The sequence below is a fragment of the Myotis myotis genome, unplaced genomic scaffold (genome assembly GCF_014108235.1).
Source record: "Myotis myotis isolate mMyoMyo1 unplaced genomic scaffold, mMyoMyo1.p scaffold_m19_p_17, whole genome shotgun sequence".
Taxonomy (NCBI): Eukaryota; Metazoa; Chordata; class Mammalia; order Chiroptera; family Vespertilionidae; genus Myotis; species Myotis myotis.
Genome location: NW_023416321.1, coordinates 40,745,132 through 40,760,562, shown reverse-complemented (window position 1 = coordinate 40,760,562; position 15,431 = coordinate 40,745,132). Strand labels below are relative to the sequence as shown.

The 15,431-nt window shown below is 46.2% G+C and overlaps 1 protein-coding gene and 1 non-coding gene across 8 annotated transcripts; one reads left to right on the top strand and one right to left on the bottom strand.

Annotated features, from left to right (window-relative positions):
* Window positions 1-79: 79 nt before the first annotated feature.
* Window positions 80-151, bottom strand: TRNAG-UCC. The gene has a single exon. It is a non-coding gene; the product is annotated as a tRNA-Gly (tRNA).
* Window positions 152-840: 689 nt separating this feature from the next.
* On the top strand, window positions 841-13,972 carry AURKB (aurora kinase B). Of its 7 annotated transcripts, none has more exons than XM_036341920.1 (9): window positions 917-943; window positions 8,450-8,521; window positions 10,289-10,391; window positions 10,498-10,537; window positions 10,981-11,172; window positions 11,460-11,598; window positions 11,714-11,862; window positions 12,423-12,597; window positions 12,782-13,972. In XM_036341920.1, exons 2-9 carry the CDS (start codon window positions 8,474-8,476, stop codon window positions 12,953-12,955), a joined length of 1,020 nt encoding a protein of 339 aa, XP_036197813.1. In that variant the 5' UTR covers window positions 917-943; window positions 8,450-8,473; the 3' UTR covers window positions 12,956-13,972. The 7 variants fall into 7 exon arrangements, with proteins under 7 accessions (XP_036197814.1, XP_036197817.1, XP_036197813.1 ...); XM_036341923.1 differs by lacking the exon at window positions 917-943 and adding an exon at window positions 7,760-8,125 and having other exon boundaries at window positions 8,473-8,521; XM_036341922.1 differs by lacking the exon at window positions 917-943 and adding an exon at window positions 7,761-8,125.
* Window positions 13,973-15,431: the final 1,459 nt, after the last annotated feature.

Sequence of the window (15,431 nt, the reverse complement as noted above, 5' to 3'; positions counted from 1 at the left end):
GACCTTAAGCAACTGTCTGTGTGTGGCACTGGGGCCAGATTCAAGGAACGTAGGGGGGAAAAAATATTTAAAAGAGCACTGCGTTGGCCGGGAATCGAACCCGGGTCAACTGCTTGGAAGGCAGCTATGCTCACCACTATACCACCAACGCCGACGGTTCTTCCAGTCCTTCTGTGTTACTTAAGACTTAGATACCGCGGTACGGTTGTGGCCTGTGTGCAGTAATTGCGGATCTGAACTGGGGTGCAGCCAAGGGTCGACGGGAACGAAGCCAAAGTAGAAGTAATGTCTGTTGTTTTCGGAGCACGTATGTGTGAGAGGCTCGGCTCCCTGCACCGCTAGTGCGCTCCCCTTACCCCAGGAGAGACTGGTTATACTCAGTCTACAATGGCTTTATTATCCCCAGAAATAAATCTCAAAGACATATAAAATCGCTTATATTGCGTGAGCTCAGTGTATCTCACAGTTAAAGAATTGGGCCTTAGACAAAAATCGTGCACCTATGGATGAGGACAGTGGGTGGGGAGTGAGGGCGGAGGGTGGGGCGGGAACTGGGAGGAGGGGAGTTATGGGGGGGAAAAAAGAGGAACAAATGTAATAATCTGAACAATAAAGATTTAATTTAAAAAAAATAAAAGAATTGGGCCTTAAACCAAATGTGCTTAAGCACAATTTGTCCCGGGGAGGTTTAACTCCTAAATGCGCGCTCATCTAGCCCCCTCGCGGCTCGGAGAATCAAACCGACAAAATCTTAGGGGCGTGGCTTTCAGTGTAAACTCCGCCCCTTGTTGCTTACACTGTTTCTGCTCTCAAAGCCCGTCAAAACCCCTTACTCTCTCGGCCTCTAGGCGCAGTGGTCATGCATCTGCCCGCAGATCGGAAGTCTGCAGTGTTCGAATCAAGTCGAGTCGAGGTCACACAAGCCAGATGTTTACAGTATCTAGTAAGTATTCAGTGACCATTTTCCGGAAAGGGGGGGGTGGGGTGTGGTTTTATTAGATAAGAAAAATATAAACCTCATTGTAAAACTGGTTTTATTAAATAAGTAAAATATAAATCTCCTTGTTTCTGTAACTTTCTTTACTAGAGTGTCTGAATTTTCTCCTAAATACAAATTTTGGAACTTTCATTTTCATCTTAACTGTTTCAAGCAATTACAATAGTAATACCTTTAATCTCATAGATATTTTAGGAATTCTAACACAGAAATTGTTCATGAATAGGCCCCAATTCTTGTTCACAAAATATAGTTGGAGCAATATATATTTTATATTAGAAATAAATGTTCTATATTGGAAAGAACATAACAATAATGAATAATTTTAAAGTAATAGTAATTTATAGATATTGTGATAAACCAGGTTTAAAATTTGGCGATTTAACTTCCGCTAATACCCATAATCTTACAGTCCAGTATTTTTAATTATCATTATAATAGAAATATGATTCCATCATCCTTATAATTTTAATGACCACCTAATATTCTATGACGTCTGTAAACCACAGTCCTTCCCCTTCTCCACAGTTCTGCTTTCTGAGGAAGGTTATAGATACCCACAGTCAACTGTGGTCTGAAAATATTAAATGGAAAATTACAGGAAAAAATTCATTTTTTAAATAGCTCACGGCTCTGAGTAGCTTAATGAAATCTGGTGCCACCCACTTTATCCCTTGGGGATGTGAATCATACTTTGTTCTCCCTTGGTGTCTGAGGGGGATTGGTTCCAGGATCCCCTGGGAAACCAAAATCCTCAGATGCTCAAGGGTATATAAAATGATGTAGTATTTGCATATAACCTATGTACATTCTCCCGTATACTTTAGACCAGTGGTCAGCAAACTCATTAGTCAACAGAGCCAAATATCAACAGTACAACGATTGAAATTTCTTTTGAGAGCCAAATTTTTTAAACTTAAACTATACAGGTAGGTATTGTTATTAACTTAATTAAGGTCCTCCTAAGCGGGCCTTTGCTAAAAACATCCTCAATCTGAGGGGTCTACCTCAGCCAACGTACCCCCACTTCTTCTAACGCCACTTCTTCAAAATAGACTGCCCAAGCCGAAAACGACTTCTGTGCATGGGGCACGAAGTTTCAATCGCACTGTATGTGTGCCCCCGCAGGTGATATTTTGCGGAAGAGCCACACTCAAGGGGCCAAAGAGCCGCATGTGGCTCACGAGCCGCGATTTGCCAACCACTGCTTTAGACCATCTCTAGATTACTTATAATACCAAATATAACGGAAATGTTTTGTAAATGGTTGTTATACTGTATTGCTTGGGGAATAGTGACAAGAAAAAGAAAGTCTGTACATGTTCAGTGCAGATACAGCCATACAACCATCTTGGGTCTAACTCCATAGTGCATGTCAGCAACAACGTAACTTTTTTTAAAAATATTTTCACTTTGCTGTTGGTTGAATCCATGGATGTGAAGCTTGTGGATATGGAGGGCTGACTGTATAGACTGTTTTTTTCTATACATACATATATACATATCGTTTTCGCTTAAAGGAAGCACTTTACAGCTTCTCTTTGGCATATCTGAGTTGATGACATCACTACTTTTATGCTTTGGGGCCATTATTAAGTACAATAGGGGTTATTGGAGCACAAACTCTGTGATACCACAACAGTCGATCTGATAACCAAGACAGCTATTAAATGACTAACTGGTGCGTAGCATACACAGTTGGCCCACTACTGTATTTTATTGATTTTTTACAGAAAGGAAGGGAGAGAGATAGAGAGTTAGAAACATCGATCAGCTGCCTCCTGCACATCTCCTACTGGGGATGTGCCCGCAACCCAGGTACATGCCCTTGACCGGAATTGAACCTGGTACCCTTCAGTCCGCAGGCCAACGCTCTATCCACTGAGCCAAACCAGTTTCGGCACGTCACAGATTAAACCAACTGCAGATTGAAAATATTTGGAGGGAAAGAAAGCTACAATTTTGCTGACGTGTACTATAGAGTTAGGCCTACAATGGTTGCATGGTTATGTCTGTATTGGACATTTACAAATCTTTTTCTTGTCATTATTCCCTGTATAGGATGTACAGTGTTGCTGACATGCACTATGGAGTTAGACCCAAGATGGTTGTATGGCTGTATCTGTACTGAACATGTACAGACTTTCTTTTTCTTGTCACTATTCCCTAAGCAATACAGTATAACAACTATTTACAAAACATTTCCATTATATTTGGTATTATAAGTAATCTAGAGATGGTCTAAAGCAGTGGTCGGCAAACTGCGGCTCGAGAGCCACATGCGGCTCTTTGGCCCCTTGAGTGTGGCTCTTCCACAAAATATCACCTGTTGGCGCGCACATACAGTGCGATTGAAACTTCGTATAGGATTCAGTACTACCTGGGGTTACAGGCATCCACTGGGGGACAGTCTGTCCCTGGTGGACAAGGGGGGACTACTGTATTAAACAATCTTCGTATTAAACAATCTTCTAAAGGTAGACATGTTGGTTGTTCAATTGTCTGCACTTTTATTCTTGTTACTATTTAAAATGTGGCCATGAACATCTTTGTACATTCTTATTTCTTTGTCTCTTCTGAATTAGGTCCATGACATAAATTCCTGAAACCCCAGCTCCAGGGTTAAAGATTCTCCATAGCTGTACTGCTCAATGTACTGCTGTCCCAAAGGCTATGTTGCTTTTTCAAGCAAAAACAATCTTTCTTTTGTTTTCTTTTAAAATTAGTTATTGTTCTATTATAGCCTTCTTGTTTTCACGATTTCGGTACAAAATTTCTTTTTATGTTTTAATCACTGCTGATGTTCTCTCCATGCGAACTTGAAGTAGAACAAAATGCTATTAAACACAAATGCTACAAGACTTCTCAGTAGTCACTAAAAGCCCAGAGCCATGTGCATTTTTACTGCTTGCAGTAAACTGGAAAAACAAAAACAAAAAGATCCAGTCCAGCCACTCCATTGACCTTGTCTTTCCCAGTGGGAAATGCCCTCCTTGCCCTCTCTCTCCTGAACTAACAGTGCCTTTGTTAGTGTGAAAGGCTTGAACTGCTGGAGAGGAATTTGGGTCACCTGCACCAGCAGACACCCACCTGACCAGGCTAGAATCTGTGCCTCACCCTCCTCTCTGCTCAGCTCCCTAGCTCATGCCCCACTTTCTGCCAGAGTGGTCTCTGTGCCCCGTGTGCCCAGATGGAGACAGACAATCACCTAGCCATTTCTGAAGAAGTTGTGTGCTAGACTTGAGAACTGTTGATGACTTAGCCAGGCGACAGCCCAGGATTTCTGGCAATCTAAAAAGGAAGGTGTGTGAGGTATGCAGTTGGCAGGCAGTCCTGCACCTACTTGCTGCCCACCTAGACTAGAGCACCTTGCCTGAATTAATCTATCTCTATATATAAAAGGCTAATATGCTAAGTGTCCAACGGACTGACTGGTCACTATGACGTGCACTGACCACTAGGGGGCAGACACTCAACACAGGAGCCGCCATGACTTGCACTGGCCATTTACAGAGAAAGGGCACCACAGACCTGGCACTCACAAAGCAACACTCAGCTACTCCCAAGTGGGACACCAGCCCCACCACCCCGGAGAGACACCCTACCAAATCACAACCAACTCTGCCAAGAACCCATGGTGCAAAATGCAGCTCACAGCCCAGCCCGGCTGGGAAATGGTGGCTGTGAGCACCAGGTAATGACCTCACATAGCAACACCCGGTTTCCTCTCCCTAGTGACTAGCCTCCTTGGAGTTTCTTTAGCCCAGAAACACAACTTGCTTTACAGCCAGGTGGAAACATTTTACACTTTAACCAAATGTCTGTGAAGCGTTTTCCCATGCCTCATCTCATTTGATCCTCACAGAAGTCCTGGAGTAGGTAGGTAGGAGACTCAGTGGAATCCTATTTTCTTTTCATTAGCCGGAAAATGGAGATTTAGAAAGCTTAGAAACTTACCCGACTGGAAAGAAGTAAAAAATGGTGGACCTTGAAAATGACTTCAGGTTTTGTCACTGCACAGAATATAGTCAAACACTGCTACAGTAAAATATTTTACCCTTTGTTCTCCCTACGTGATCTACAATAATAATGTGCTTTGTGTTGATATTTACTGCTGTGTTGCTGACAATTACCTGAAAGAGAAGTTGAGGTGCTTCACTGGGCTGGAAAAAAGTTTAGGTAAATCAGAAAGCAGGTCTAATTAAGCAAGTAGAATATATATATATGGCTAAGTTACTCGTGCATGAGCAATACATATAAAGCTCTCACTGGCGCCAATCGCATGCATGTGTTTCCATCTGTCATTGTGGATTGTGAATTTGGTTGGCACTTTTATTATAGAGAAAGGGCAAATAGCGATATTAAAATATTTCTTCTAATTGATTTCCTTTCAATGTGCATGAATTCATACACCGGGCCACTAGTTATTTTATAAGGAGATACAAAACAGTAAGTTTCTAACTCTGTCTTTGCTTCTACATTTATTAGTTGACATTAGCTCACGAAGAAGATCCTTTTCTCATCCACTGAGGCCAGCTGATTTATTAATAATAATAAATCATAATAAGTCATAATAATGATAAACATTGAGGGCTTACTGTGGTAGGCCCTGTGCTGAGTGCTTTAGCGACCTTACTTCATGAAATGCTGACAGCAACCCTGCAAGGCACTATAACTATGCCCATGTTAGAGCTGACACGCAAAAGAATTGAGCATTTTGCCAAGCAATGAAGATTGTAAGTGGCAAGGCCAGAGGCACCCAAGCCCATAGTCTTTCTGCTACATCCTGCTGCATGCTGTCCCCTCATAGCTCATCTGATGAGTGACTACGGGAAGGTCAGGGGCCCTGGGAGAGAAGCATGGTTGGCAAGTGTGGTTTATGGTCTAGGAGAGCTCTGGGCGTTTTTAGTGATTGACCAAATCCAGCCCACAGACTTGTTTGGTGTCTTATTTGCCAACATTTACAATTCAGTAAAGTTCACATGTAAATCTAGTTTTCTAGCTTCTGTCCATACTTAGGCTACACTTCCATATAGTAACAATCAACTAGTGCCGCGTATTCCCTTCACCGTTCAGGATGTACTTGGCCGCATTCCCCACCCCTCCCTGTTGCTTTCCCAACACTAAGAACCTATTGTGAGGCATTGTGCCTGGGTAGAATACGTTTGATAAATCCAGTACAGTAGCTCTGTCCCCTGGAGTCTTTAAATTACTGCTTGTACATTATGTCAGAAGATATTGGGCCTTTCAGGGATGTTTGATGGGCCAGCATAAAGTCTGGATTTGCAGCAGGATGGTCATGACCCTCAAATCTCTATAGATACCTCATCATGCACAGATCTTTGACTTTTTAAATTAATCATGGGCTCCCCAGAATGCAACTGTAAATAACTGTCACACACCTATTTTTACCACCATGCCCCCTTGCTGCTTTCCCAGTAACTGTGCCACCTGGCAACCATAAAGGAAATGTTAAGACAATCCCAGAGAGAACAATCCAGATCTCTACCATTGTTTGGTTCCTGAGCCAACTACCTACTTTTTGATTCCTTGTTATGAAAGAGAACATAGATCCCTATCGTTTATGTCATTGTTCATTTAGTTTTCTGTCACTTGCAGCCAAAAACATTGTGAACTGATCAAGAAACCCATAAGGATTTATTTGGTTTACATTTGGTTGGATCATATGAAACTGGTATTTTTATAGGCCAAAATGATGAACTAGCAGCAGTTTTGCATCATTCAACCTGTAGATGTGTGTCTGTTAGTATGCTTTTGAAAGCAAATAACAGAAATTTTAATTCAGTGCATTAGGGAAGGAGACCTGGACTCACTTAAGGAAAGTGCTGAAATAGGCATCCAGAGACTCAACAATATCATCAAGGCCTTAGTTCTGCCCAGGTCTCTCTTCTGCCTCCTGCAACGTCAGCTTCAATGCAGGCTGCGTGGTTTCTTGTCCACCTCTAGCAGGAGAAAAGGAGTTTCTGCCCAGCATTCTGGAAAATTCTAAAACTCCCAGTAAATGGCCCCATAGGTCACATGCTTATGCCTGAATTAGTGACCATGATCCTGGATGATCTCGGATGAAAAGGTGTTGACTAGTATAAATCGAACAGAGTCCACTCCTGAACCTGGGATAGGGTCACATCTTTTTCCCAAAATTCTAAGTACTTTCAGGAAGTGGGAATCACTCAGAGAATGGAGGCTGGTTACATAACCACAATGTCCACTCCAATAGGTCATCAATCTAGGAATTTGGAGTTGGCAGCAACAGAAACAGACAACAGAATGGGAGACAGGAAAAATTAGGGTGTTATTATTTGAAGAAAGAGGAAGGGTGCTGGACAGGCAACACCACTTACAAATATCCACTAGTTATTTCATAGATGGACCCAAAATGAATTTATTTAACCCAACAATGAAATTTGAGGTCGTAAAGGGCAGAGGAAAAGGGAGTGTGACAGGAAGGTGAGAAGTGAGAGTGAGTCCAAACAATGTGGCCTTCATCAGGAGACGCAGAGAAAGGTCTGCTGGTGGGAAATTCTTATTAGGAATGTGAGCGAAGACTTTAAGGAACAAAATAGTAGTGACACAAGAATAAACACACAAGCAAACAAGCAGTATAACGATAAAGAGTCCAGAAGTAGATCCAAGTATCTATGATGACTTCATATATCAAGGGTAGCATTTACTTACTTACTTAATTATTTATATATTCATTCATTCATTCATTCATTCATTCATTCCAAGGGTAGCATTTAAATTCCCCTGGGAACAGTGTAGTTTATTTAGCAAATGGCGCAGTTCATACACACACAAGGCTACGTACCTGCAATATTAAAGGTTTAAATTAAGAAGAAGAAAAAAGGACATGAGAATATTTGGTTGGGGCATAAGGGAAACCTGCCTAACGCAGAACCCGAGCGTGCTGCCGCTCTCATTCTGCTGCTTCCATTGGTCCCTCATGGGCAACGTCCCTGGACAACCAGCCAATGAGAATTGAGCATGGGCGGCGCACTCGGCCAATAGGGCCAAAGCAGGAGATTTGAAAGGGCCTCGGCGGGAGCGCGGAAGGGGCGATTCGTCGTTCGCCGACGGCCGGGAGGTTGTCTGTGCCACGGGCCTCGGGTGAGCAGACCTCCTTTTGCGCCGGGAGAGGGCTGGTGATCAGGGGGATCTGGGGTCCGTTGGGCGCGCATCCGACCGGCTACTGTGCGCCCCGGGGTAGAGAGAGGGTCCTGGAGAGGGGTGGGGCGTGGAGCAGGGCAGGGCTGTCGGGGCCAGCGGCCGGGTGCGCCCGGGAGCGCCCGCAGCGGTCAGCGTGCTGACCGGCTCCGCTGCCTTTCACCAGCCCCAGGCAATCGCTTCCGGCCAGATAGAATCAATCCGACCCCTGCCTTTCTCGCTCCCTCTTGTTTTCTGCTTCTCACGGCTCTGTTTCCCTTTGCTCAGCTCTCCTCCCCTTTCCCTCTAAGGATGACTCAGAAGGAGAACGCCTACCCGTGGCCCTACGGCCGGCAAACGGTAAGGGCTTTGCTACTTCCCCTTCCCCAACCCGCATGGCGAGTTCCTGCTTGGAGAGTTGAGACCCTGCAGAAGGCCATCTCCAGGCACTTCCTTTGCCATTGTGCTCCCAGAGTTCGCTGGCGGCACTTGGTCTGCTTTTCTGCAGCCACATCCCGCCAAGGGTTGCCAGCTTGAATCTGAGGACCTCTGGGCTTAACCTGCCAGTTATATACAAACGGTAACTGAGGCTGAGCCGCCAGGGTCGGCCCTTTAGGCCACGATTACCAACCCTTGTCCTGAAAGTAACAGGCTTAATTGTTTTGGAATTTATTTTAAAGACGGGTGTGAGATAAGGATCTAAATAGATTTATTTTTCCGGTTGTTCCAACACCTTTCATTGAAGAGTCTACCCTCTGATTTGAAATGCCACCTTTATTATTATATTCAGTTCCCATATCTATGTGAGTCTATTTCTCGACTCTGTTTTGTCCAACTGGCTTATTTGTAAATTCTATATTCATATTTGTAAATTCTATACTCATATGTTCCCTGGGAACAGGCTTTTAGGGCCCCTCAGACTGTCTTCCTCTCTTGGCTAAAGGAGGAAGGAAGGCAGGCGTCACACAAGCTTTGCTCCATGTGTGTAGGGCTTGGGTATCCTGGAGGGTCCACCTGCCGCCCTGTCCACCAGCTCCCTCCCTCATGGAGTACTGAGTGAGTCTGTGAGAGTGGAGGCTGACTGAGAAACCACTGTCACTTCTACAATGGTCACTCCCAAAAGACAGTTTTGTATATTTCCCAGAATTTGAAAGTGGGAAGTGGTCCAAAGTCATCGGAGTATTCCCGTAGTGTCTCTAAAGTCTGTTGTTGCAAAGGGGTAAATACTGACATTTGCTGAATATTCAAGGCCTCCGGGACCTTATCCAAGCCTTAATAGACTGAGATTTTTTAAAAAAAAAAATGTTTTTAATAAATGGTATAGTATATATTTTTATTGCATATTTCAGAAGTTCATTCTTTTCCATTGCAGAGGAGTGGTCTGTTAATGTGACTATGCCATTGTTTATTTACACGTTGGTAGACATTTGGGTCGCTCCCAGGTTTTGACTGTTATGAATTAAGCTGTTGTGACATTTTTGTGCATCTCATTATTGATTTTGAGAGAGAGAGAGAAACATCTATGTGAGAAATGTCTCTTGGTTGCCTCCCACACATGCCCTGGACCAGGGATCAAACCCACAACTTGGGTATGTGCCCTGACCAGGAATTGAACCTGTCATCTTTTGGTGTACAGGATGATGCTCCAACCAGCTGAGCCACACTGGCCAGGGTTGAACTGAGATTTTTAGGGGACTGAGAAGGTCTCTGTGCTAAAACTCCTTGAATTATGGATGTTCATTACCCCAGCCTCCTACTGCCCCGGGGGGTGGAGAGCTGGGCGAATCGGTCAAGTTATGAGGTTATGAATAGGACCATAGAGGTTGGACAGCTTCATGTTGAGAATGTGGTGCGGGCCAGGCCCAAGAGGTGAAATGTTAGGTATTGGGGTAAGTCCTTTGCTCCGTATCTTAGGCTGACTTGGCTTGTGTATGAATAACCCATTAATATGGGGTTCTGAGCAGATTATTGGGGCTGAACAGCAATAGTGCGGTCTCACTGTTCCTCTGAACTGGGGTTGGGTGGGTGGGGTGGCTCCGTAGCAAATACTGAAGTGCTGCTTGCAGCACATTCCAAACCGGTCACTGGGACAAAGGCACCCTCAGAGCCCCCTGTGCTCCTTCCCAGGCTCAGTGTGGCCTGAACACCCTGCCCCAGAGAGTCCTCCAGAAGGACCCTACCACCCCGTCTTCGCTCGTCCTCATGAGCCGCTCCAATGCCCAGCCCACAGGTAACTGGGACTCGGGGAAGAGGATTGCCTGAGGGGACTCGAGTCTGGGAGGGTGCAGGGATGAAAATGTTAAAGGACAGCCTCAACGTACCGGTTCTTTTCTTAGCTGCCCCTGGCCAGAACAGCAATGGGACACCCAACTTAATGTAAGTGCCCAAGCCGTGGGGTGGCAAGGGTGAGGGTGGGGCAGGGAACAGGTGGGAAATGAGAGAGGTGGAAGCTGAGGGCAGGAGGAGCAGGGATGCGGCCGGAAAGCCTGACCTATCTTCAGCTCCCTTGGGAGAGAAGCGGGGCTGAGGAGCAGAGAGAAGGCAGACACCTCAGGTCAGGGGTCCTCAAACTACGGCCCGCGGGCCACATGCAAATACAAATATTGTATTCGTTCCCGTTTTGGTTTTTTACTTCAAAATAAGGCATGTGCAGTGTGCATAGGAATTTGTTCATAGTTTGTTTTTTTTTAAACTATAGTCCGGCCCTCCAACGGTCTGAGGGACAGTGAACTGGCCCCCTGTTTAAAAAGTTTGAGGACCCCTGCCTCAGGTGGCCCACACACCCTTGCTCAGGTGCCTTCCCCCCACTCTCTGATCAGGCGGTCCTTCACGATCGATGACTTTGAGATTGGGCGTCCTCTGGGCAAAGGCAAGTTTGGAAATGTGTACTTGGCCCGGGAGAAGAAAAGCCGTTTCATCGTGGCGCTCAAGGTCCTCTTCAAGTCTCAGATAGAGAAGGAGGGTGTGGAGCACCAGCTTCGCAGGGAGATCGAAATCCAGGCCCATCTACAGTATGGTCACTGCCCTCGGCGCCAGAGCCCCTCTGCCCCCCGCCCCCCAGCTCCTCTCAGCCCCACCTCATCCGGACCGCTTTCTCTGCGGCTGTGGCCACGTAGCCCCACTGAGCTCTCTATTGCAGCCAGAGCCTTGAACCCAGAGGCCTGTCTCCAGTTCTCCCTTGCCACTTCCAGCCCTGGTGTCCCCAGCCTGGTCCAACTTTGACCTGTACGGGACCTGTCATCGTCCCCATCTCCTTATGCCCGGATGTGTCCTGAGGCCTCTATGTCTCTCCTCCCAGGCATCCCAACATCTTGCGTCTCTACAACTATTTCTATGACCGGCGAAGGATCTACCTGATTCTGGAGTATGCCCCCCGCGGGGAGCTCTACAAGGAGCTGCAGAAGAGCCGCACTTTTGACCAGCAGCGAACAGCCACGGTTGGGAAGGGGTGGGCACCTGGGACGCCCACAGTGGGCCTGAGGCTGGGGGGGGTAGTGCTTCTGGCCGCTGGAGGCCCGTCCTGGTCTGACCGCCTGTCATTGGCCTTCCCAGATCATGGAGGAGCTGGCGGACGCGCTGATGTACTGCCACCAGAAGAAGGTGATCCACAGAGACATAAAGCCGGAGAACCTGCTCCTGGGGCTCCAGGGGGAGCTGAAGATCGCGGACTTTGGTTGGTCTGTACACGCCCCCTCCCTGAGGTATGTTGTGCCGGGAGGCCAGCCCCGGGTGAGGCCGGGAGGTTCGGATCTTGTTACCTAGAAACACTGGGGTTTGTCCTCGTGTAAATATATAGACAGACATAGCAATATCTTTACAGAAACAGGAGGCTCGGTTTTGTTGCCCAGATTTCTTATTCAATATATTGGGGCCCTCTTGCCATATTGAGAATACTCCCATGTCATTTTTAATGGCTTCCCACTGTTGCAGAGTAGAGCTATAATGTGATTTATTTCAGTAGGACATGCTTGATGGGCATTAAAGTTGTCTCTAATTTTTCCTTTAATTCTAAGGTGAGCGTTGCCCTCTCACCTGATTATTTTAAGACACGTCCCTCCGTTGGGAAATGCTGGGCAGGGTATAAACCCACCTCTGGGGCTTTGGTTTGTGGCTTCACCCACTGCTACCCCACAAGCCCTGTCGGACCAGGGTCTGTTGCATCCCTGTGCATCCTGGGGTCTTGGCTCACTGTTGTCAGGCAACTAGGAAAGGAGAGGCCATTTGTCTCTGGGATCCCTGCCCACTGCCCCCCCTCCCCCAGGAGGAAGACCATGTGTGGCACCCTGGACTACCTGCCTCCAGAGATGATTGAGGGGCGCACGCACAATGAGAAGGTGGATCTGTGGTGCATCGGAGTGCTCTGCTACGAGCTGCTGGTGGGAAACCCCCCCTTTGAGAGCGCTTCACACAATGAAACTTATCGGCGCATCGTCAAGGTGCGAGGGCTGACCCAGGGGTCTGGCTGGGGCTTTGTGCTGGCTGCAGGGGTCAGGGGCTGGGAGTGTGAAGAACATACTAGTAGTTGTGGGGCCTAGCCCTCCAAATAGAACGAGCAGTCAGAGGAAAAGCAGCCAGGATGAAACCAACGGGTCCTTTCTTCTCCTTTCTCTACCTCTGCAGGTGGACCTGAAGTTCCCCCCTTCTGTGCCCGTGGGAGCCCAGGACCTCATCTCCAAGCTGCTCAAACATAACCCCTCAGACCGTCTGCCTCTGGCCCAGGTCTCAGCCCACCCTTGGGTCCGGGCCCACTCTCGGAGGGTATTGCCACCCTCGGCCCTTCAGTCCGTCCACTGAATCGTCCGTCATTTACTGAGCTGCGTCTGTTTGTACGTCTGTATATAGTATGTGTAGTTGGAAGGAGGGGGTCTCTGGCTTGTTCCCTTATTTGTCTCCTGCCTCCTTTTTATTTAATAAAGGCTGTAGCTTTTTGTAATGATGAGTGCAGGTGTTATAGGTGGAAACTTTGCTGGGATGAAGCTGTCCCCTGTGGGAATAGTTGCCCAGGGATGCCAAGGATGGGTACTGGATTACTGCCCCGGTAGCACCCTGCCCTCAGCTCTGATACCAACCTGGTCAGCTCCCAGCCACCTTGTCCCCACTGTCTTTTCTCTCCTCTGCTCTGACTCCCAGGGTCTCGGGGTGCTGGGACCTCGGCTGTACTCTGCTAAGGCTGACCTCTGCCCGCCTCTTACTTCTCACTCTCAATTGTCTGACCTCTAGTCTTTCTCCTGGTTCAGCCCCTGCCAACCTAGGAGCCATTGGACAGTGCTGTCCCTAGCAGTGGTGTTTTCCTGCTCTGGTCAGGATCTAGTACGAGAGCAAAGAGAAGCAGCACTGATGGTGTCTCATTCCTGACTAAGGTTTCACTGTTAAGGATGATGTTTACGGTAAACATTTTACCTCATTTTACAGTTAAGGCAACTGAGACACATGATCTGCCCAAAGTCACACAACTAGCGAGTGGGGTAGCCCAATTTTAAAACTCCGCATTTAATGGAGTAATGGTGTAATGCTGCCTTTTCACAGCAAGCACATTTATTATGTATATATGATGTATATACACACACACACACACACACACACACACACATATTTCACAGAAGTGGAGCAAGAATTCGTTTTTGCTTTTACTAAGTATAGCTTAAAAACCTTTATCAGGTTAAGGTGGGACTATTCTCTTTCTACTTTGCAAAGGGTTTGGTTTTTTTGTATCAGGTGTTGACTTTCATCAAATGTTTTTTCTGTATTAATTATTTGCTCTTTCAATCAATGTGGTGAAATACATCAATAAATGTTCTAATCTTTATTTTACCTCAGTTTTTCGTGCTGTATTCGATTCCTAGAATTCCCAGAGCTAGAGTAACAAAATGCCACCAACTTGGTGATCTAAAACAACAGGAATTGCCAGAACCGGTTTGGCTCAGTGGATAGAGCGTCGGCCTGCGGACTCCCGGGACTCCCGGGACTCCCGGGTTCGATTCCGGTCGGGGGCATGTGCCTTGGTTGCGGGCACATCCCCAGTAGGGGGCGTGCAGGAGGCAGCTGATCGATGTTTCTGGCTCTCTGTCCCTCTTCCTTCCTCTCTGTAAAAAATCAATAAAATGTATTTTTAAAAAAATACTAATAATAAAAAAAAAATAAAACAACAGGAATTTACCTGGACAGCTCTGGAGGCCCCAAATCAAGGCACCCATAGTCCCACCCTCCCTTTGAGGGCTCGAGGGGAAAATCCTTGCCTCTTCCAGCTTCAGGTGGCTCTAGGCATTTTTTTTTTTTAAATCCTCACCCGAGGAAATTTTTTTCCCATTGATTTTTGATTTCCAGAGAGAGGGAAAGATAGAGAAAAATACCGATGTGAGATTGGTTGCTTCCTGCATGTGCCCCGAGGGCCCTGGTGGGGGAGGAGTCTACAACGGAGGTAGCTAACTTGAGATCTGAATCAAACCTGGGACCCTTCGGTCTGCCCCCGCAGACCAGTGCTCTATCCACTGAGCCAAACCAGCTAGGGGCTCCAGGCATTTCTTGGCTGTGGTTCCATAACTCCAATCTCTGCTTCTGTCTTCACATGGCCTTCCTTTCTCTGTCTCTCTTCTGTGTCATAAGAACACTACTCATTTGATCTGCAGCCCACCCAGATAACCCAGAATGATCTCAAGGTCCTTAATTACATCTGCAAAGACACTTTTCAAAAAAACTGCACGTTCATAGGTTCATTAGGGTATAGATACAGCTTCTTGGGGGCCACCATGCAATCTGCTACACATGCCCATAGAGGAACAACTGAATGATGTTCTAAGGCTTTTTTTTTTTTTTTTTTTTAAGCAACCTGCTCATTTCTCTTTTCCCCGAGATAGCCAATTCCAAATCTTTTTGCTATTTTTTGAGTTATTTTGCTCTTAGTATTTATCATCTATTTCCAAATCACATGCTTCTGTTGCTATTTCATAAATCTTCAGTTTTAGGTATTTATTACCTATTATTTACCAGCTATAAAATTTAAGGACTGAACTCTTTTACCCCTCTGCCACTATGTATATGTTCACAGGTTCTGTCCTTGCACCCTTTTGATGTAGTTACATCATGCTTTTGGTTAGATTTATTCATTGGACAATAGTTATTGAGTGCCTTTGACATCCCAGGCTCTTGAGCAGTGAATAAAGGAAAAAATCCTCTCAGCTCATGGGCTTTGCAAATCTAGAGGACCCATGTCCGGTGTTTGGATTATCATGAGATGCTAGCCAAGCTGACTCATGTGGCATTCTAGTATTTT